At 54.2% G+C, this 22,510-nt stretch overlaps 1 protein-coding gene across 3 annotated transcripts in view; it reads left to right on the forward strand.

The window, feature by feature from the left end:
• Coro2b (coronin 2B) overlaps window positions 1-21,021 on the forward strand; it is a 108,393-nt gene extending 87,372 nt beyond the window's left edge. For all 3 annotated transcript variants that reach the window (XM_020185578.2, XM_074061519.1, XM_074061518.1), the window contains exons 4-12: window positions 8,923-9,072; window positions 9,682-9,846; window positions 11,419-11,535; window positions 12,751-12,855; window positions 13,248-13,344; window positions 15,176-15,288; window positions 15,573-15,663; window positions 15,797-15,936; window positions 19,387-21,021. In XM_020185578.2, the coding sequence (XP_020041167.1) occupies window positions 8,923-9,072; window positions 9,682-9,846; window positions 11,419-11,535; window positions 12,751-12,855; window positions 13,248-13,344; window positions 15,176-15,288; window positions 15,573-15,663; window positions 15,797-15,936; window positions 19,387-19,518 (1,110 nt within the window). In that variant the 3' untranslated portion in view covers window positions 19,519-21,021. The remainder of the gene's footprint in view (window positions 1-8,922; window positions 9,073-9,681; window positions 9,847-11,418; window positions 11,536-12,750; window positions 12,856-13,247; window positions 13,345-15,175; window positions 15,289-15,572; window positions 15,664-15,796; window positions 15,937-19,386) is intronic.
• Window positions 21,022-22,510: the final 1,489 nt, after the last annotated feature.

A 22,510-nucleotide genomic window follows, 5' to 3' on the forward strand; every position in this document is an offset into this window, starting at 1 on the left:
GTAGGATGTGGATCAGTGGGGAGAAGGGAGAGCCCAGGGGAAGGGTGTGGCTGGGAGGATGGAAAGGAAAGGACAGGCTAGGGGACACTGGGAGGGAGGGCTGGCTGGGGCTGCTGATCCAGTGACAAGAGATTAGGTCTCAGCTCAAAGAAGAGCTGAGGTCTTGCACAGCTGCTCCACCAGCTGCTCCAGAAACCCCTAGTGTAGAACCCCAGCAGATCCTCAGGCCTGCCCTGCTCCTGCCTAGGGACTCAGGACCTTGACATTGGAGCCAGCAGGCCCTGAGGAGGTGGACACCCTGCAGTGGAAGACACACAAGGAGTCTGTGCCCTGGCAGGTCCCAGCCTACCTTTCTACCACCTCACCAACCACCCTGGTTGTACAGGGGAGGAAACTGAGGCTCAGAGCCATAACAGGCTCCGTCCGGATCCCTCACACACTCCGTGTCTACATCACAGTGTCTTCTCTGTGTGGGCTGTGATGGGAGTGAGGGGCCTGGGAGCTGTGAGGGAGGGGACCTCGGACTGGTCCCCCTGCCCCTCTAAGCACCTTGAGGCCCAGGCCTCTGGTTCAACCTGAATGGTCACCTTGCTGGGCAGCAAGCATGCCATCCAGAAGCAAGACTGCTGGGAAGGAGGAGACACCTGCCCACTGGGGACTCTTTTCCCTTCCTTCCCACCCCACCACTCTCACTGCTCTTTTGGAATATTCAGAGGACACTAAGGCTCTCAGTCTCTTCCCATACCCCTCCCCTGAGAAATCTCAGGTGAAGTTGGTCCCCTACGTCCCTTGTCCCTCAGGACCTGAGCCCTTCCTCCTCCATCCCTGCAGGATCCAGCCAGTGTGCCTAAGCCCCTTCTGCAGGGGCCTCTGTCCTGAGGGAGGGGTGGGAGCCATAACTCTCGCTGGCATCTGGCAGAATCCAGTTCCTTCTGCCGCGGGGTGATGTCACCCATTGTTGAAGGGCTGTGCTTTTTATAGCTTCTGCTGCAGCGAGGAGGGCGACTGGCTGGCAGGCTGGCGGCACTGAAGAGTGATACCACTTTCCAAGCCTCGTGCTCCCGGCCCTTGGTGGGGGGTGGGGGGAGGGCAGAGGGAGGGGAGAGAGAGAGATCCCAGGAGAGAGCGAGAGGCAGAGGGGGGGAAGGAGGCCCCTCTCCGTCAGCACCTTTTTCTCTTTCTGTTCAAGCTCCTTTACCCAGCATCTACTGTCCTCACCCTGAGCGATGCTGCCGTCCTGGGGAGCTGGGGTGGGCTTGGGCAGGCGTCAGGACTGCTGGAGACTCCCACCCCCACCCCAGTGGAGAAGCAAGGCCTCTTGCTTCTGGAGTTTGCTGTGCACTCCTCCAGAGAGGCAAGGAAAGGAGCCCAAGAGGCCACCACCTAACAGGGTTCAGATCCTGGCTCTGCCACTTCCCAGCTCTGTGATCTTGGGCCAGTTTCTTTACCTCTCTGGGCCCCTACTGTAAGATGGGGCCATGTTGAGCTCGACATGAGAACTAGATGAGATAAAGGTGATCTTTGGATCCACTGAGATCACACCAATACTCACTGTCACTTTCTTTTCCCTAAGGAAGGACATAAGAGATTCAGTAACTCACCTAATCACGGGCGGCCGTAGAGCTGCAAGTCAGAGTCCCAGGCTCCCGGACCAGCTCTCTTCCTTAACTCATTCTTGATTTATGCAGCCCACAAATAGGCCTTCCTTTGCTGGTTTCTAGAAAAGACCAAGCTGAGCTGAGCCTCACAATCCAGCAAAAAAACCTCCACCCAAGTCCCCCTTCCCAGCCAGCATTAAAGGTATGATTCCCATCTTCCAGCCCACCAGCTGCTACCCAGGTTGGGGTGATTCCCTGTTGATGTGCTCATGGTGGGGAGCCTTCTGTGGGTCTTTCCAGGGCCTTGCACATGCTAGGCAAGCATTCTACCACTGAGCGACACCCCTATCCCTTGGTGTTTTGAGACAGGGTCTTGCTATGTAGCCCCGGTGGGCCTTGAACTCTCACTTTTGTTTTTGTTGGCAGTACTAGATGGTCTCATGCTTGCTGGGCAGCCGTTCTATCACCTGAACCATGCCCCCAGCCCTTTTGCTTTAGCTATTTTTCAAACAGGATCTTGAGTTTTTGCCAGGGACCACAATTTGCTAGGCTGAGAGGCATGCACCCCTGAATCCAGCTTGGCTTTGAACTCTTGGTCCTCCCACCTTAGGTTCCCCTGTGCTTGGATTGCAGGCATGCCCCACCATGCCCCAAAGTGTTCAGTGTTTGTAAGTCTGTAGTAAATGTCCTCGCCTCCACCCTCATTCCCTACTCCTCCAGAGCAACTTCCAGTCACAAACTGCAGTCATAGTGACAGCCTCTTGCAGAAGTGCCATTTTTATCTATTGTTTTGTTTTGTTTTGTTTTGTTGAGACAGTCTTACTATGTAGCACAGGCTGGCTAGAAGTCTCTATCCCCTTTGAATACTGGGTTCATAGGTGTGCTCCCATCACATCCAGCTCATTTTTCATCTTTTATTCCATCTTTTTCTTGTGCCTTTTCTGTGTTTAGATACACAGATACTCAGCATTGTGTCACAGTTGCCCACAGAGCTCAGTATAGGATCCCGCTGTGCGGGCTTGTAGCCTAGGAGCCACAGGCTAACCAGATGGCCTGGGCGGGCTGTAGGCTACAGCATCTAGGTGTGTGTAAGTACATACTATGAGTGTACAGTGACAAATCCACCTAATGATGCATATCTCAGCTCGTGTCCCTGTCATTAAGTGACCTTCTTGAACAGGGCCAGGCAGCAGTTCTGTTTCCAGGAGCAGCTAACAGCACAGACCAGCCCTTCTGTGGGCTGTTGGATCTGACCCAAGGGACAGTCTCCCCTGAGGCCTCCTCCCAGGTCTTGCAGCAGAAGCTCAGCCTCTCCGGGCCTCCACTGGCCTTTCCTGCCTCCCTGGGCCTGGTGTGAGTTTTCTACCCTATTGGGAGGCAATGAGGTGGACTTAACTCACCCTTTGTTTAGAGAGTGAGACAAACCCAATTTCTAATAGTAACAGAATAACTGATAAGAAGTGGGGAACAGAAAGGTTCCGGAGCCTCCTGGCTGTTCTGTCTTCTCCCTACAGGAGCCATGAGCCATGCTGGCCTCCAGGTGCCAGGCCTAGAGTGACTCAGTGCAAAACCTTGGGCTGATGACTGTATACTGCAGCACAGACCAGATCTTATACTTCCTGTTCCTCCTAACACCTCCCCATAAGAGTGCTATTGTTTTAAGTAGATGATAAGGGCTAGAATTCAGATCTTACTCCAGCTACATTGGCCCACTGTGAATTCCAGCTCCTCTCAACAACTATGCTACATACACACCATAAGTAGTGTCTGTTTGCTGCAGCTGTGTAACAAGAATATCCCCCAAGTAGAATATTCTTTCCCATAGAACAGTGTCGTCAGAGGGACTACAGAGGCCTCACTAGGCCCTGGCCTGAAGTTAGGAGTGACGACGGCCCTGGGATTGAACTCAGGTATTCACACATGCAAGAATTCCAACACTGGACGAGTCCAGAATTATAAAGATAAAGTTTATGTTGCATACTCTAAAAAAGGAGACTAATTTCATACCATATGTATTGAACAAAATGCACCTGAAAAATAAACTTCAATCCCATCTGAAGTCTGACCCCCATAAAAGTTACGTATAATTCCTTGTTTGTGTTAAGAAAACATCCTGGAGTATGATTGAGTAATTTTTTTATTATTTTGTGTGTGGGGGTGGGGACTGGAGTTTGAACTCTAGGCTTGCAAAGCAGGTGCTCTACTGCTTGAGCCACACCTCTGGTCCATTCTGCTCTGATTATTTTAGAGACCGGGTCTCTTGAACTTGTCTGCTCTGACTGGCCTTGAACCTTGATCCTTATGATCTCAGCCTCCCAAGTAGCTAGGATTACAGGTGTGAGCTCTGAGCACCCAGCTCATGATTGAGTCTTCGTTGATCTGCTCGGTCATATAAGTGCTTCATCTGTATTTAGTTGTCATGGCAACATGTTGTATGGGTACAGTTATCCTTCAGATGAGATGACTGGTGCTCAGAAAGGCAAAGACTTGGCCAAAGGGTCAGAGCATATGAGGCCACAGAGCTCTTGCTTTGCTGGACAGCTGTGCCCTCCCCAGTTCACAGGGACATTGGTTTTGCACCTTGATTAAGTGGCCTTGCCTTCCTCTTGTCTGCCCCCCAGACTGGGAGCTCCTGGAGGCCAAGGGCTGTCCATAGTGTTTAGTGAGTGTGGCACTGGGAGGGACTGATGTGTTCTGCTGGACTGCGGCTGAGTTACACCAGGCCCTGGTTGGGGACTTAGGAAGAGGACAGTCTCAGGCACAGCTGGCTTACTGGAGACAGTGCTTTCACCGCTCCTCTCCACCCCTTCCTTCCAGAAATCCTGTTTGGCAGACTCCTGTATTTCCTGTTGAGTTGAAGCAACTTCCCAGCGCACCCTCCGGGGAGGGTGGGGGGTTCCACAGTGCTCCTCCCACTTCCTATCCACTCTTTCCAGAAAATTCCTTGAACGCTAATGGATTGGAGTTCCTTTCTCAGTAACTCAGGTCCACTGTGAACTCTAGCTCTTCCTCTGAGCCTTGTAGGACTGGTGCCAACTGTCTGCTGTAGCCGAGGACAAGCAGAGCAGCCTGCATCCCCAAGGATGCATTTAATGGGGTCAGAATGGGAGCTCAGATGATACTGTGTTCCTGCGTGGATGAGAAGCCAGACCCAGGAAGGGAAGTGTCAGGTGCCATCTGGTGACAGGCTGGGCTGCCCTCCCTCTCTTTGGGGTGTCTCTTCATCCTGGTCCCCAAGCCCTGCCGGGGACCCTGCATCTAATGACTGGAGAAAACAGCTTCTTTGGTTTCCATCTGCTGCCCTTGGCTCCATGAGGCTCTGATGCTGCTGTCCAAGGCTGGAGCTGGATCCCACCTGTCCTCCCAGCCCCTCAGCTCAGGCAACCCCAAGAAATTAGTGCGTGCGACGCCAAAGCCCAGGGTAATTGAACTCACACACACCACGAGGCCACGTGTCCATTTGTCTTCTAAAACCAAGAACCAGAGCCTCAAAGAGGTCACCCAGCTCATCTGAAGTCACTTACCTAGTGAGTGGGGCTGGAGCCGGCAGGGGCACACCTTTGTCCCCACTCAAGTCAGCAGTACCTGAGCTGCACAGTAGTGATGTTGTTCTGGGAAAAGGTTTTCCCCAAGACTCTGGGCCCCAGAAGAGCTTCCTCAGTCCTCCATGACAAGATGTGACACATGGTCCTGGCTTCCCATGACCCCTGCCACACTGCCTCCCGCCGGCCAGGCTGACCGCTGCACTTCCCGCATGTCACACCCCAACCCACACACACATGGGCCATTCTTCTGTCTCCTCACTCCTCCCCAACCCTGGCCTGGATTTGAAAACTTCTCCAACACCCTCTTTCAGCTGTCCCAACCCCCATCACACCCGCATGCACTCAGGTCCCCCAGCTGTGTGCCCTGGATTCTTCACTGTGTGCCCTCATTGAACTGTCAGGGGCAGGGCACAATGTCAACACCCCGTCCCGTTTGCACACAGGCGGCCCCAGGAGGTGTGTGGACTGAATAGGGCTCATCAGAGGTTTAAAGGCCTTCCTCGATGTCCAGCGATGCTCTCCAGCTCTGTCTCTGTCACCACTGTGGGCTGTCAGTGCCATTGCAGCATCCATGTGGCAGACTGTCTGCCATCTCAAGGTGCGGGACAGCACATCCCTGAACAGATTCTCCTTACTGGCCTGTGCTTCTTCCACCCTTCCAAGTCTCATCCTTTGGAGTTCAAAAGCATCTATGGCAGACCAATGTGGCCAATAAACACAAGGGGAGATGCCTGATAATTCAGAAGCTGGGTGTGGTGGTTATGCCTGCAATCCCAGCACTTGGGAGGCAGAGGTAGGAGAGTTCAAGGCTAGCCTGGGTTATATGGGCAGGGGGACGCTTGATGTTTCAAAGAACCAAAGAAATGAAAATCCAAACAAGTGAGGTGGCATTTTTTGACCTGTCAGATGAAGAAAATTCAGATTTTTTTTTTCTAGTAGTGCTGGGGTACTAGGAAATGGTGTCCCGATCTTCACCCAGCTCCCAAAGATGAGCTTTTTAAAAGGTGTTGTACCAGAGGCATAGGTAAAGGTGGCCTCTTGGACCCTGAGGGTAAAGACTGGGCGAAACTGGGGGACATTTTTTTTTTTTTGGTGTGATTGGGGTTTGAACTCAGGGCTTCACACTTGCAAAGCAAGCCTCCAGTCCATGGGGGAACAATTTTGTAATAGTTATTTGAAAAAATAAGACACACACAGGCATTTGACCTTCAGGAGCCATCACACTGTGCTCAAACCTGTGTTACGGGATGTTCGAGAACAAATTGTAATTGTGAAAAAGGAGCAGGCAGAGTCAGGTGCCAATTAATAAAGCTGACCGAACTCATTTTGGGACAGTCCCCCAGCAGTTTAAACGGACGAGGCAGAGAGCATGTGATGATGTGCAAAGACGTCCGCTACCTGAAGTTAGGGAGATAAGAAAGCTTGTGATGCCGTCCCTTTGGGCAAAACACGAAAGGAGTGGGTGTGTGTGTGCGCGCATGCGCTGTACCCAGGTCTGCTCCAAACGCAAGTCTTCCCACCTCAGGGCACCTTCCCGTAGTACATTATGGGGACCAAGGACCGTACGTCTTACTGGTGACTGCCAAGTCATGGCATCCAGGAGCACATCCCCGTTCCACTCCCCACCACCTCCAGAACATTCCTTGTCCCCAACCACTCTGCACAGGTGCTGACAAGGGAGGACCTCTTGATGTCACCCTTCCGCCCATGCAGGAACGTTGGGCTTTATTGTAGCTCTGGAGCCTCCAAAGGGGCTTCCAATGAAGAAATGGGGACAGGAAAGCGTTTTCAGATGTCCCTAATCACAAACTTGTCCTCAAGCGGGCTGATCTCCTGAAACTGAGAAAAGTGTCCTAAGGCTGGTCCCCAATTCTCAAAGCAACCTGACTTTCTCATCCAAAACCTCCTGGTCAGTGGGTGAAGGAGCTTCAGGGGGACACAAGGTAGGAAATGCTCGTGTCCGTGGTCTGAGGAGAAAGCTCATCCAGGACTTCCTTTCGGGCACAGCCTGGCTCCAGCCTTTGCTTCCTGACTCGCTCTCTGCCACATTTTAGCCTTCAGGGTCGTGATCAAAAGGCCACTGTGACATATCCACAGTACATATTGCATTGGTCCCAGGAAAAATACAAACTCCTCCTGACGTTGGTCACTTCTGCATTTGTACATTTTCTGAGGAGATGGTGTTGTGTGACCCTCTTTGTGCCTGGGGACTTTTCTTGTGTTGAGTTTTAAGAGTGGCCGGGTGCCCGTGGCTCATGTCTGTCATCCTAGTTACTGAGGAAGCAGAGATCAGGCGGATTGCGGTTCAAAGCCAGCCCGGACAAATAGTTTGCAAGACCCTATCTCGAAAAACCCTTCACAAAAAAAAAAAAAAAGGGCTGGTGGAGTGGCTCAAGGTGAAGGCTCTGAGTTCAAACCCCAGCACCGCAAAACAAAAAGAGTGAAGTTGTCAAAGAGGATAGCATGTCTTCATGGTTCCCACTGACGATCTTCATAAGACATCCAGAGAGGAGGGTCCTCTGCTTCAGGGTACCCCACCCAAACCATGTCCACAAGGTCCAGCACACTCTTGCCAACACTGCCTTTTTGTGGTTAATTTTTCATGGGCTATTTTAGCAGATTTCAATGATATCCTGGAGCTCTTTCCCTGGTTTTCTCCTTACTGACAAGGATGGAGTTCGGGTTTTCAAAGGGGTTCTTTTTTCGTTTTTCTTTTGTTTTCGTTTTTTGGTAGTACTAGTGTTTGAACTTGAACTCAGGGCCTCGAACTTGCTATGCAGGCACACTACCACGTGAGTCACTTCCCCAGCCCACACAAGGGTTGTTTTGATGGTGTCTTAAGTTGTACTCTTCTCTCTCCACCTGTAGACTCTGAACATAGTTTTAGTGATGATAGCAACAGGAATCATGGCCCGTAAACGCCTGTAGGGTGCTTCATGTTGCCACCATGATCTGATTTTAGGCTACCAGCAGGCCAGGCAGGACACGGTCCCCCGTCCTGCCAGGGATGACACAGAGGACATGGTGTAGAATATGATTGACTTGAGTTGCTGGGGCCACTAGGGCAAATGTCGGTAGCCAGAGTCATCCAGGGGCAGGTGGCTCGGCGCCTCCCGTCTGGGGCTGCATGGTTGTGTCCCTCCACTGCTCTCTGTGTGTCCCTTCCTTCTCTTGTCAGCTTATCTTTTTCTGCTTCTTTGTCTGCATCACAAGACTGAAAATAGCAACTGCATGCAGTCTCTGCCTCCCTTCAGGCTCAGGCCCAACCTCCAGCTGGACTCTCTGCCCCTGGGTCTGTCATCTCTCAGCAGCCTCTCGGATGCATCTCCCTCAGCCCAGGCATCCATCTTGGTTGGGGACAGAGTGAGGGACATGGCCATGTGGAACTGAGGAGCTAGGGCTAAGTAGAAGGAAGGCAGATTCTAAGGAGACAGTGGAAGAGGAAGTGAAGTTGGGGTTTTTAATTGAGCATTTGCTAAAAGCTGCTCGCGATGGTCCTTGTGACAATCCTCAGCCTGGCTACACCACAGCATAGGGGTCGTGCTCTTAGTCAACAGAAACTTTTCAGAGAAAGCCTCCCAGAAGCAAAAGGGACCTGTCCCCTGTCCCTCTCACTCCCCCAGGGCCTTGCCCTGGCCTCAGGCTGTGCTGTACACCCTGACCCGGGAGGTGCCACACTCAACCAGTCTCAGCCTGGTGTCCTAAGAAGAGGCCCATCTGTGGCACTTCCTGTCCCTGTCCACCTGGCCAAAGCCCTGCTCCCCCCGCCACCCTTACAGGTGAGGATCTGGGAGATCCCCGAGGGCGGGCTGAAGCGGAACATGACAGTGGCGCTGCTGGAGCTGCACGGGCACAGCCGGCGTGTGGGGCTTGTCGAGTGGCACCCCACTACCAACAACATCCTACTCAGCGCAGGCTACGACTACAAGGTGTGTGGCCGGTGGGGGCAGCCTGGCCAAAGCCAGCTTGGCGTGGAGGGACGGGGAGATACCGGGGGCTGCCTGGGGACCGGTGGGGAGCACATTCCCCAGGTGTCCTGCCCACTCTGGTCTCCTCCATTCACACACTCATCTTCACTGCACACACCTGAGCAGCTCCCATGCACCCCACCCTTCCTAGGGTCCACAGTGGGGCTGGAGGCATTTTTCCTGCCCTCTCTGAGCACTGATTAACAGGAGGTGACTACCAGAGGGCTCACGCCCTCTGCAGTCACTCTTCACCAAGGGTACTGCTGCCTTCCTCATAGAAAGAACTGGAGCACAGCCTCCCTGCCCCCGGGCATGCTCTCAGAGAGGTGCCAGCGCCTGTGGCCAGGCACGGGACACTCCTTACTTGCTGCAGAAGCTGAGCCCAGAAGGCCTGGGATGTTGATTCGTGGATTCAGCCTTTGACTATAGAACTCAAGGACATCATGCTGCACCCCAGAGCACCCCAGCCCTGCACGGGACATTTCTCCCAGGCTGTCAGTGTGCATGGAGGCAGATGACGCCCAAAACCACAGCGGTGGCCCGCCCTGCCTCTGTCTGTCTGCTTCCCAGGTCCTCATCTGGAACCTGGACGTGGGTGAGCCAGTGAAGATGATTGACTGTCACTCAGACGTGATCCTCTGCATGTCCTTCAACACAGACGGCAGCCTGCTCACCACGACCTGCAAGGATAAGAAGCTTCGCGTGATCGAGCCCCGCTCCGGTCGTGTTCTGCAGGTGGACTCTACTGTGTGCACGTGTGCGTGTGTGTGTGTGTCTGTGCATGTACGTGTGTGTGTGTGTGCTTATGTGTGTGTGTGTGTGTGTGTGTGTGTGGTACTTGGGATTGACCTCAGGGCCTCGTGCCTACTAGGCAGGGGCTCTACCACTTGAGCCACATCCGTGGGCCTTTTTGCTTTGGTTATTTATTTATTTACTGGCTCTTTGGGCCTGGATTGGTCTGAATTTGATCCTCCTGTTTAGGGCTAGGTAAGAGGAAAAATATGGACGAAATTTGGGGGTTGACTAGTGCCTGATGTGGATGTATTAATCTTGGAAGAGACTGATATTCCTGGAATGTCCTCAGTTATTCTATCACTGATAGAATAGTCAGAGTTGCTTGTGTCATTAGTACAGAGCTGAGGGCTCTGTATGGTTGTCACTGAGTCCGCAGAACGGCACTCCACCATGGGTACACTGCCCTTGAATTTATACATGAGAACGTGGAGCCTTAGAGAGGTTGAGCCTCAAATTTCACAGTTCCAGGAGGAGCTAGAATTCAAACCCAGAGCCCATGCTGGACTTAGAAAGGATGCCAGGGAACAGAGACTAGGACACGAGCCTAAAGGTCATGAGGACCTCTCGGGCTACAGTTTTTGGCAGAGGTGGAACTAAAACCCAGGGTAAGTGACGCCAGGTTGGATCTTTTCGGACTTCTCCAACCTGCTTCGATTTCACCTAGTGAAGGGCGGTGGCCAGTTAGGAGGTGTTGGGAGTTATGAATTCTGAGCTGGCAGACAGGAGAGGGGGCCGAGACCCCTCAGTTAAGAAGGTGCATCCTGGTGACGTGAGTTATTGCAGGGGAGACAGCATAAGCACCCTCCTGTCCCCCTGTCTCCTCCTCAGAAGGTGATGATCCCCCCTGAGAGTTAAAGGAGACACCCCAGTGTGACTCCGGGCAGGAGCTCAGCCCTTCCCTGCCCCGCTCCCCTCATCCTGGTTAATGGTAGAGGCCTGGCTTCCTGATCCCCAGAGCTCCTTGCTCCACAGCAGCTGTGCTAGTTCTCTGTGGCTGCTGTAACAAATTGTCACAAGCCCAGTGGCTTACAACCACTGGAACTGTCCTTGTACAGCTCTGGGGTCCAGATGTTCCGAATCAACGTGTCCACAGCCCCTCCTCCTCCCTCTAGAAGCCCAGGAGAAAACCCGTTCTTGCATTTTGGTCTCGCTTTGTAGCCCAGGCTGTCCTGGAGCTCAGGATCCCCCGCCTCAGCCTCCCAAATGCTGTTCCTGCCGCCTCTCGCTCCTGGTGGTGGCGTCCTTGGCTCGTGCTCGAATCACTCCAGCTTCCATCTCCATGGACACACCCCTGGATCTTCTGTGTGTCTGTGACAAGCACACTTTAGGGTCCACCTGCATCATCCAGGGTGACCCTCTCATTCCAGGATCCTTTGTGCTGTTACGTTACAAGGGTCCTTTTGCACAGCGTCCCAGGACATTGACATCTTTGAGGAAGCCACCATTCGATTCAGCTCACTTCAGTCGTCAAGTGTTGGGGGCCCTGGCTCACCCATGCTCTGTCCCCACCAGGAGGCAAACTGCAAAAACCACAGGGTGAACCGGGTAGTGTACCTGGGAAACATGAAGCGACTGCTCACCACGGGGGTCTCCAGGTGGAACACCCGGCAGATCGCCCTCTGGGACCAGGTGAGCTCTCAGGAGGCTGGGCGTGCACAGGGAGGGGCAGGCGGCCTATACCTGAGCTGTGGGGTGTCTGCTTCACGGGCAGGGTGAGGTCTGTGGTCTGGGTCCAGTTGAAGGGGGAGCAGATGCCAGAGAAGGAAAGGGCTGGAAAGAGGTTTGCATGATGCTGGCAAGACAGAGCAAAAGGTGGGGCCCTAGCCCTGCTCTATCCTTGTGCAGAGAGCAGACCAGGCACTCGTTCACGGCTAGAGCCCAGACACAGGCATGCAGGCCTCCACGTGCACCACACGCACCTGTGGAGATCCATCCTGGAGAGGGATCCATCCTGGAGGGGGCAAGTGACCCACCGAGCCAGGAGAGCCTCAGTCCACTCCTTCCCAAGGTAGCCCGGGAACAGGAGCAGAGCTTGGCTCTCCTGTCCCCAACACCAGGTGCATCTGCTCCAGCTTCAGCCTTCAGCCAGGCCTGCTGGCCTCCTGTGGGTCTTTGGGGTTGTGGGCACCCCAAACTTCTCCCCCATCATCTCCCCACCCACCACCTCACCCACAGCATTGGCACAGGACCGGCCTGAGGTGGGCAGCAAGTGTGTGATTTGCAGCATGGCCTGTTCCCCTCAGCTAAACAAGGGGAGAGAAGAGAGGTCTCAGGTCTCTCGAACTACACACTCGCTCTGTTCCAAAGAGTGCTGCCCAGGGCTCAGCACGACAAAAGTGGGGAGCTGGAGGTCAGACGGTGAGAGTGGTCAGCCAGGTTTGGGCTGAAGGAGACATCCATTGGCCTCTTGAGGTCACTTCCTCAGAAGGACCTGTGCAGCTGGCCTCCAGCAGCATCACCTGTGAGAGGCAGAGGGAGACCTCTGCAGCCTAGGCCCAAAGGCTTCCTAACAATAACTGGCCACACCTGTGAGATGTTTGCCCCTTTTGTGCAGAACTAGGGCCAAGCTCCAGAGGGAGGCAGGGGCTTGCCTAGAGACACATAGCAAGTAGGGGATGTGGGGAGGAGACACTGAGAAGAAGCCATCAACCTCCTGTCTGCTGGGCCCTTCCTACTGCCCTGGGCTGTTTTCCATAACAGTGAGGGCAGCTAGGACCCCACCTTAGGATGGGCTCTTTAGCATCTGAAGGGGGTCTTGGCATAAAGGAGTCATAGCTGGGATTTGGAAGGTGACCTGTAGTCCTGCCTGGACACAGGCTGAGCTGGCCCTCCTCCCCTCTGCAGGAGGACCTGTCCATGCCTCTGATTGAGGAAGAGATTGACGGGCTCTCTGGCCTCCTGTTCCCTTTCTACGATGCTGACACCCACATGCTCTACCTGGCTGGAAAGGTAGTAGAAGGTGGGGAGGGACTGGGGCAGCCAGGGAGACCCCTGACCTCATCAGGACCCCTGCCTCTGCCCTCCCTTCTAAGAGCCAGCTAGTCACTCTGGCTTCCCACAAACCAACCCAGGTCCCTGGTTCTCACCTTGTTCCACCTGCACCCTCAAGTTCGTCACTCACTCTTACTGAAGTGTCCATGACTGAGAATTCACCCTTAGTCACACCATCCCACCTCTGTGTCTCCACTACCAGGAAGTCCCATGGTGGAGCCATTGTGTGTCCCTGATCTTTGACCACCTGTAAGGCACAGGGACAGCTCTCACCTGCAGATCCCCAGGCCGTGGCCTGTTCAGCCCTCTCCTCTGCTATACCTTCCTCACCCCCTCTCTCCTGTCCCCAGGGGGACGGAAACATCAGGTACTACGAGGTCAGCACAGAGAAGCCCTACCTGAGTTACCTCATGGAGTTCCGCTCCCCGGCCCCACAGAAAGGCCTAGGTAAGGGGCCCAGAGGCCACAAGACTGTTATGATAGGAGACTGGACATTTGCCTGGTGGGCTGCCCTCCCTCAAGTGGAAATCCCACTCAGAAGGTCACAGCCCATGGGCAAGTTGACATGGAACCTGCAGGTGCTGGCCTTGGGCAGGCCAGCTGGTCCTCCTTCTACCAGCCTGTCATAGCCCTTTGACGGCACTGTCACTCCATGGTTCTTGGTCCACAGCCATCTCTGTTTAGCAGCAGCCTGCAGGGGCAGTTTCCATGTCCTCCCTCCTCACCGCAGATGGGGAAACCACGCCTCTAAGTGGGGCTGACCCAGTAGGAGGTGGTCCAGTAATGACCCCAGCCCCTTCCTGGGGCTCTGAGAAGCCAGGACCCCCACCCCACAGCTCCAGCTTTGCCTGACTGGGCAGGAAGAAGTTCCAGGCTCACACCTGAAATCCCAGCAGTTGAGAGGAGGAAGAACTTCAAAGGCAACCTGACTTTCCAGGAGTTGGGGTGGGGGAGGCGGGGCAGTGGTTACCCCTGCCTGGTGTGGAGTCAGAGGGTGAGTTTGAAATCTGTCTGTGCCACTTTGCAGCTGCACAACCTGAACCTGGGAAAAGTGGGGAGGAGGGATTTGGAAGGAGCAGGAGGGAGGCAGGGAAGACATTTCTGGAAGCAGCTATGGACTTTTAGCAGGAGAAGCCTGTGACAGTCTGCAAATGGGCAGGAATGGGTGGTCCAGGGGATGTGTGGAAGGCAGACCAGCAGGATTTGCTAAGGTGTCCAGTGTGGTAAGAGAGGAGGGTCAGGGAGGGAGAGACCAAGGGTGATGCCTGTCTCCTCCCCTGTGTTCTCCTCCCCCACAGCCACCACTGAGTATCCACCATGAGCAGGCACTTTTCCCAGGTCCAGAGTTTAGTGAATTACCCCAGCAGGTCGTGCAGCTGCAAAGTGGCACAGACAGATTTCAAACCCACCCTTTGGCTCCACACCAGGCAGGGGTAACCACTGCCCCGCCTCCCCCACCCCAACTCCTGGAAGAGCAACTTCTGTTCCTGTCGGGGAGGCCCAGCACCCTAATGTGCTATTACAGGGAAAGATGTTATCTGTGCGTGACATGGTGCCAGGCAGGGATGAGCCTCTTTCAGTTCGTGCCCCAACCACCTCCTGCGTGGCTGCTTCTGCCCAAGGAACCAGAACCCAGACAGTTAGTGCCTTGTCCAAGGCCTCCCCGCTGGAAAGAGGAGCAAGAGTTTGGGGTCAAATTGACCCCAAAACTGAGCTCCCAACACCATGTTGCTGGCCTCCCTGTGATACAGCTGTTAGGGACATTGTGTCTAATGACACACAGACAACACGTGCCCACGCTGGTGGTTCTAGGAGATGTGCAACAGAAGAACCATCTTAGGCTGCACTCAGACCTCTGGGGTGTGCAAGGGGTAGCTTTGCCCTCCTTCTTGCTCTTTGAGGACTGGGCCACAGAGGCTTACAGAAGACTGCTCATGTCAGAAGGTGTGGAGCCCTGACCTGCCATACTGTGACCTTGGACAATGCCTGGCTCTCCATGTATAAAAGTGAACCAAGTTAAAATAGCTCCAAAGTTCCTTCTGGTTCAAAAAGGCCCAATTGTAAAGTGTACACCATGGTGGACACGCCTGGCCTTGGGGAGTTATTTGAGAAGTGATCATGGAGAGACAAAGACTGCAGAGATGCTGCAGCCAGCCTGCCCTCTGCATGGGTTGTGGCCTCCAGACCACAGGCTGTCCCTGGCTGGAGACGTCAGGCAGCAGGCATGGGCACTTAGAGAGTGGTGTGGGACCCTACAGAGCCATGTGCCTCTCCTCAGGGGTCATGCCCAAGCACGGGCTGGATGTGTCGGCCTGCGAGGTGTTCCGCTTCTACAAGCTGGTGACTCTGAAGGGCCTGATCGAGCCTATCTCCATGATTGTGCCCAGGAGGGTGAGTGGGGCGGGCTGGGCTCCCAGGGGCCTGTCCTGAGGAGCCCAGACAGAGGAGGTGCTGTGGACCTGGGTATTCGGGCTCCACCTGGGGTGGAGGGTGAAGGCCATGGTCAGATGGGGACAGCTCGGCTTGCTTCCGAGTGTGGGGAGCAGGTCAGACAAAGTCATGGAGGCAGAAAAGCAGGCAGCATGGCAGGAGGTCAGCGAGGAGGGCTCTGGCTGGACAGCGGGGGCTTGCTCAGCGGCCCCCGGATGTCTACTTCTCTCCCTCCCCCACTGTAGTCGGACTCCTACCAGGAAGACATCTACCCAATGACACCCGGCACGGAGCCAGCTCTGACCCCGGACGAATGGCTGGGAGGCATCAACCGGGGTATGACACGGCAGAGGGCGGCCTCCTGGCCACCTCCTGTTCCATGTTCCCCTGGCATAACCGCTCACCCAACAGCTGTCAAGCATGGACAGCCCGGCCAGGGGTCATGGGAACATGTTTCTTGCCTCTACAGACCCCGTGCTGATGTCCTTGAAGGAAGGCTATAAGAAGTCCTCGAAAGTGGTGTTTAAGGCTCCCATCAGGGAAAAGAAGAGCATTGTGGTCAATGGAATAGATTTGTTAGAAAACGTCCCACCCAGGACAGAGAACGAGGTAAGTTATGACCTCCATAGGCCATGGAGGAGCGAGACCTTCATGTTTCATTCCAGGCTCCAGGCCTTTAAGCCAGCTCCACCCCCAGGCATTTTTCTTTCTGTGACAAAAGCTGCTGGCTCATTCCCTCCGGCCCTAATTGATAGAGGCTGGGATGCTGGGTAGATGTGGTCACTTCCGGCCTCAAATTCACTAACACAGGGATGGCCACCTCCTCACAAATCCGCCGCTGCCACGCGGAGTTATGGGGATTGTAAATTGCCAGCCCGGCCTCCTGTGTCCCAGCTCTGCCTCTTCCCTGTGCTGCAGCAGTGGTCAGCTGTCACCCTTCCTGCAAAAGGCTTTTGGTACCACGCGGACCAGAAGCAAGCTTGTTCTGGGGTCCACACCCCCTGATGGCAGCTCTTTCCAGCCTGCACCCCAGGTCCAGCTTCTAGCACAGCTCAGCTCTCAGCTCAGCCAGGAGTCTCTGTGGCAGGCTCCAGGGCTGAGGCAGCATGGTATAGTGATGGCCTGCAGGGCTTCTGACCTTTCCACCTCCTTTCCTTGTGGGAAAATGGAGATAGGAAAGGCCGTGAGCAAGCACAGAGATGATCCGTAAGCATCTAGCTCTCTTCCTGCTGCGTGCTCGAAGAGGGAGGCCAGCTGTGCCAGCCGTCTGTTGCTGTGTAACAAATTATACAGGACTTAATGACTTAGGTGCACCACCAATTATTATCTCAGTTTCTGTGGGTGCCTGTGGCCCAAGGTCTCCCATGAGGCTGCAGTTGCACCGTCAACCGGGCTGCAGTCACATTCTAAGGCTCAGTTGAGGAATGATCTACTTCTGCCTTCACTAGGGCTGCTGGCGGCACTCGGTCCTCACAGAATCTGAGAACTGAGGCCTCAGATCCTCATGGTAGCTGGACCAGCTTTCCACAGGCCCTGGCCACATGGACTTAACCATGGGGCAGCCTGAATCATGGCAGCCAGCTGGCTTCCCTTAGAGCGTGGGAGAAACCATAGTATTTTTGTTCCCTGATCTGGGGAGACACCACTGCTTCTGCCTTATTCTGTTTGTCTCAAGCAAGCATAGGTTCAGCCCATCCCGCTGGGAGAGGCGATAACACAGGGCCATCTTGGAGACTGCCCGTCCTGCCAACTCGTGCCATTGCTGCTATTGATAAGAAAAAAAAAAAAAAGGCTATCATTGCTGAGATCTCACAGTCTTAAAGGAGAGATTAAACTGTGTGCTGGTGGCTCACACCTGTAATCCTAGCTACTTGGGAGGCTGAGATGGGGAGGATGGAGGTTTGAGGCCAGCCTTGGCAAATGGTTTGGAAGACACCCATCTTCAAAATAACCAGAGCAAAATGGACTGGAGGTGTGGCTCAAGCCATAGAAACCTGCTTTGCAAGAGCAAAGCCCTGAGTTCAAATTCCAGTCCCACAAAAAAAAAAAAAAGATAGGGAGAGAGAGAGAGAGGCAGGCATAATTGCCATGAAGCATGTTTATATGCCATTGCAGAGGGGTTTCCACATTTCTACATATGGACAGAATCCTGTGATAAACATGATTTTGCTTCAAAATAGTCCACAAGGGAGGCAGCGCAGGGGAAGTAGGTAGGAGTAGAAATGAAGCAAGAACGGCTACATATTGCTGGATGTTGTGGTGTACGACTGTAATCCCAGCACTTGGGAGTATGAAGCAGGAGGATCTTGAGTTCAAGACCAACCTGGGCTACATAGCGAGACCCTGCCTCAACTTAATATACAATAAAGATAAAGAAAATAAGAAAAGAATGGTCATCCATTATTTGTTGATGCTGGGTGATAGTAGGGTGCTATTCTTCCTATGTTTGTGTATATTTAACATTTTCCATTTTTAAAAGATTTTTGGAAAAGTGTCCTACTGTTTGAAGGTAAAGATATGTGGGCTGCCCAATTGCCCAGCTAAGGGCTCACACTCAGCTCTGCCCTGGGCATGGAAACAGCCATGGCTCCACGTGTAAACTGAGTCGAGTTCAGCTGTAGACATCTGCAGGAGGCAGGACTGAGAACAGGGACAACTTACAGTAAAGGGTCCTAAGAAAGCCACATCTGCACCGTGCGCCCTCCTTGCAGGGACGAAGCCAGCTTGGACAGAGCCCGCAGACTCTGGTTTTACCACAGTTCATCTCAGCAGACTGAGAGCCAGTGAAAAACTGGAGCTGTTGTTCACACCCAACTCGAGCACAATTGTTTAAGCATCACCCTTAGCAAGATCCCCTGCAGCATTCAACTAAGGTTTTATAGAACCAGCAACTCTTTTTACTTTTTACACTCATTTCGTTGGTGTATGTCATTTTTAACTAAATGATGCAATTACGACAGCAAACATGCTTCACGGCACACTTACATTAACACCGCTGGCTGCAGGCACCTCAGGTCAAGTGTGCAGGGGCCACGAGCTGCCTGCTGCCCTCCAGGCCCGGGTGTGTGGGCTTCTGTCAGAGCTTACAAAAGAAATGGTGAGGGCTGAGGTGTGGCCCAAGCGGTGTAGTGTCTGCCTAGCAAGAGCGAGACCCTGAGAGCAAACCCCAGTACTGGCAAAAAAAAAGAAAAAAAGAGAGAAGGAGAAGAAGAAAAAGAAGAGGGAGGGAGGGAGGAAGGAAGGAGGGAGGGAAGGAAGGAAGGACAGAGAGAAGGAAGGAAGTAGGGAGGGAAGGAAAGAGGGAGGGAGGAAGGAGGGAGGAAGGAAGTAGGGAGGGAGGAAGGAGGGAGGAAGGAAGGACAGAGAGAAGGAAGGAAGTAGGGAGGGAGGGAGGGAAGGGAGGAAGGAGGGAGGAAGGAAGTAGGGAGGGAGGAAGGAAGGAAGGAAGGACAGAGAGAAGGAAGGAAGTAGGGAGGGAAGGAAAGAAGTAGGGAGGGAGGGAGGGAAGGGAGGAAGGAGGGAGGAAGGAAGTAGGGAGGGAAAGAAGGAAGGAGGGAGGAAGGAAGTAGGGAGGGAGGAAGGAGGGAGGAGGGAAGGACAGAGAGAAGGAGGAAGTAGGGAGGGAAGGAAAGAAGTAGGGAGGGAGGGAAGGGAGGGAGGGAAGGGAGGAGGGAGGGAGGAAGGGAAGGAAAGGACGGAAAGTTAGGTTCCATTCTGTCCTGAACCTCCTTAAGAGGAGGATGCAAACCACTTTAGAAAGGTTTGCATCCAGGACAGTGAAGAAAAGCATTAGGTTTGACACACAAGAGGGGAAGCCTGGGCACCTGGGCTGCCTCCTCAGCGACCCTGTGTGGGCAACAGGAATGTATTTTCTCTTCTCCTGCCTCACAAGGGGAAGTGGGAGCCGCTGACCATCCTGGAGGGGAAGTTGCCAGGATGAGGAGCTGCCTGCTGGACAAGCAGTGGGAGGCCTCGGGTAGACAGGCAGCTAGGAGGCATGGGGGAAAGCCAGCCACCATCGCCCTTCCCATCCTCCTAACCCGCCCCCCACCCCCCCAGCTCCTGCGAATGTTCTTCAGGCAGCAGGACGAGATCCGGCGGCTGAAAGAAGAGCTGATCCAGAAGGACATCCGCCTTCGGCAGCTGCAGCTGGAGCTGAACAACCTGCGCAACAGCTCCAAGAACTGTTAGCCCTCCCTGGCCGCTTCGGATGCCCCTGACCCAGTGACCACAGAGACACAGCCAGGACTGCAACTGGGGGCCACCTCAAGAACTGGAAGCCGACCCTTGACCTCCTGACCTCACGCTCATACCAGTCCCCAGCCCCTTCCCTGCCATCCCAGCCAGACTTCCCCCGACCCTGGATGGGGAGCAGGGTCCCAGCTGACGAGGAAGTTGAGCTTTGCCCACAGAGGGGCTGCAGGACCTGTCCATCCTAGAACCCCAGGCCAGAGCCCTGCCTCTTCCCATCTGCTCTTCTTCCCCTCCCCCCCCAACAGCCCTGTGTGACAGACTCAGGGCAAGGGCAGCAGCTCGGCCACCTGGCTCCTGTCCGCCTCCTCCCCTCCCCTGCCCCTTGTCTTCAGGGAACGAAGAGGGTACCCAAGGCCATATGAACCCCGCTCCCCGTGATTCTCTTCAAAGCTCTTGCACACCCTCTTCCCACTTAATTCATGAGCCAGGCAGAGTAGGGATTGGTGTCCCCACTTGTTGGATGACAGAACTGAGGACCCAGGACCAGGACCTTGGTGTCCAGACCCAAAGGCCAGGGCCCTTCCCACAGTATCGAGATGCCAGTCCCTCTGTGGACTTCGCCAGGGTAAGAACCAGAAGCCACTTCTATCTGCCTGACACCAGTAGTGCCCACATGCCACACTGCCCCACCGAGGCCCCCACCCCCCAACTCGGTGTCCCTGCACCCTTTGCTCTCACCCCCAGCCCGGGGACTCCACCTGAGATGAGGCCTCTTCTTCTGGAAGCTGAGGCTGAGAAGGGTGGAGCTTGGCCCTGCGGCCAGCAGAGCAGGGGTGCAATGGCTTCTGGGGGACGCTCTGTGTCCCTCCCCACCGCTACTCAGCCACTTTCAGCCTTACGCTCGCACGATGACCACAGCCACCACAGCCACTCAGCACTTTAAGGTTATGAGGCTCTCTGACTGCAGGATCTCACTGGCCCTCACATCCCCATTTCACAGAGGAGTGACCCCAGGACACAGGGCTCAGGGCGCCACACACATTTCCTTCAGGCTTCTGCACATTTCTTGTTCTTTTCTCTCTCCATTTCCCACACAGCATCCAAGAGCTCTTCTCAGAAAAGTCACTGTTTGGGGTAGGAGGCCTGGGGATCAAGAAGTCGGTGTCCATTCTTGTCTCCCATTGGCTAGGGTCTTCTGGGCACAGGACACTCCATGCCTGCTGGCCCTGAAGCTTCTCTGCAGAGTGTCCTCTGCATGGTTCCCCAAGTGAGCTGGGAGAGGCCAGTCCCAGCCCTTGGACTCTGCTGTAAGACCCTCTGCCCTCTAGGCCAGCCAGAGCAGGTCTGCTTCCCCCAGCACACAGCTGGACAGTGTCAGCACTCATCACACACACACCCATGTCCAGCGCTTTTTGTTCTTCCCCATTGACCTTTGTGGTCTTCTGTGATTATTTATGCTGCCTCCCAAGGATAGAATTAAAATGTTTTCGACTTCTCAAACCCAGGATGGCCATGTCATTTAGCCCTGGGTAGTTTCTGTTCTTGGTCACCATGGTGTCTTAATGGCCAGTTTCCTACTCAGCTCCTGTTTCTGCAATGACAGCCACCTGGGTGTCTCCAGATACAGTCCCACACTTTCATTCCTCTGGGCAGTTCAGTCTTGTGAGACAATCACTCTTAGCTGTGGGGCTGTCCTGAAAACCTGCCCCACCAGCTAAGTGCCACAGACCCACCTGTGACACCCAAATGTTCCCAGATGTTGTCCACTGTTCCCTGGGGTGTCAAAATTGCCCCCAGCTGATACTCTAGGACGCTTTTTAATTTTGGGGGTGGGACTAGGGTTTGAACTCAGGGCTTCCTGCTAACAGACAGGCACTTGTAAGCAGGTGCTGTACTGCTTGAGCCACACCTCTTGTCCAAAATCGCCCCCAGTTGAGAAGTGCTATCTTACAGCTACTCAAAGGCATCTGCTCTGTACCCAGCCCCTGGGTCGGGTCCAGGGAGGCCAGTGTCTCACAGGAATGGTGCTTCACAGCTCACGAGGCACGATCTCGTGTGCAGCTCATTTGTGTTTGTTCACATTTTCAAGGAGGCAGTCATATTGAGTGGTGACATGCTCCAGGTCACTCAACCAGTGTAGTGGGGAAGAGGCTGGGGTCAGGCCAGAGGAGGCACGTACCCTGTCCCTGGCCAGGTCCCAAGCTGGGCAGAGCCTATTCTGGGGAACAGTGAGGGCCCATCATGGGACCAGGGACGTGGACACCCAATCTCCCTGGCCAGGGCTATTGGAAGAAAAGCTGTCAGGCTGACACCACAGGAAATTCAGGAAAGTGGTGTAAGCTTAACGAAGCCTGTGGGGGGACTGACCCAACCCAGTTCTGGCCCTGACTGGCTGTGTGAGACCAGGTCTCTCTTCCTCTCTGCACATCTTCCTCCTGTGTACAGTGAAGGTAGGGACCATCCCCAGGGCCCATCCTGGTCCAACATCCGAGGTTCCCATTACAGCAGCGGTTAAGAGGATGAGACAAAGTCCCACCCACTGTCTGGCACGGGTGGTGTGAATGTGAATGAATGTATCAGGAAAAGGGAAACAGAGGGGAGCTCCCTACTGGGCTTGGGTGCAGAAAAAATGCTTCTGCCGAACATGAGTTTGAACAAAACCCTCCCCTGCAATTTCTGCTCTGAATCACTTCATAGAGCCTGGTTTGAAAGACTTTCTGAGCTCATGGACGGTGTGGCCTGCCCTTCACAAGTGCCTTCTCGTCAGAAGCTAGGAAGCCAGGGCTGGTTGCCTGGCTGAGGCTCCCCCTGCCTGGACCCAGTGGTACAGGTGAATGAACGGACGAGGTGACCTGTCTCATCTATACCTCTGTCCCACCTAATCCCAAGTCTAAGAGCTTTTTAATTGTTGCTTACCATGGTAATGGTCTAAGGTCAGGGTCCATCTTGCTCCCCCGCCCCTCAGGAGCCATTTTCCCAACTGTGTTTG

Source organism: Castor canadensis, chromosome 19 (assembly GCF_047511655.1).
Source record: "Castor canadensis chromosome 19, mCasCan1.hap1v2, whole genome shotgun sequence".
NCBI classification, from domain to species: domain Eukaryota; kingdom Metazoa; phylum Chordata; class Mammalia; order Rodentia; family Castoridae; genus Castor; species Castor canadensis.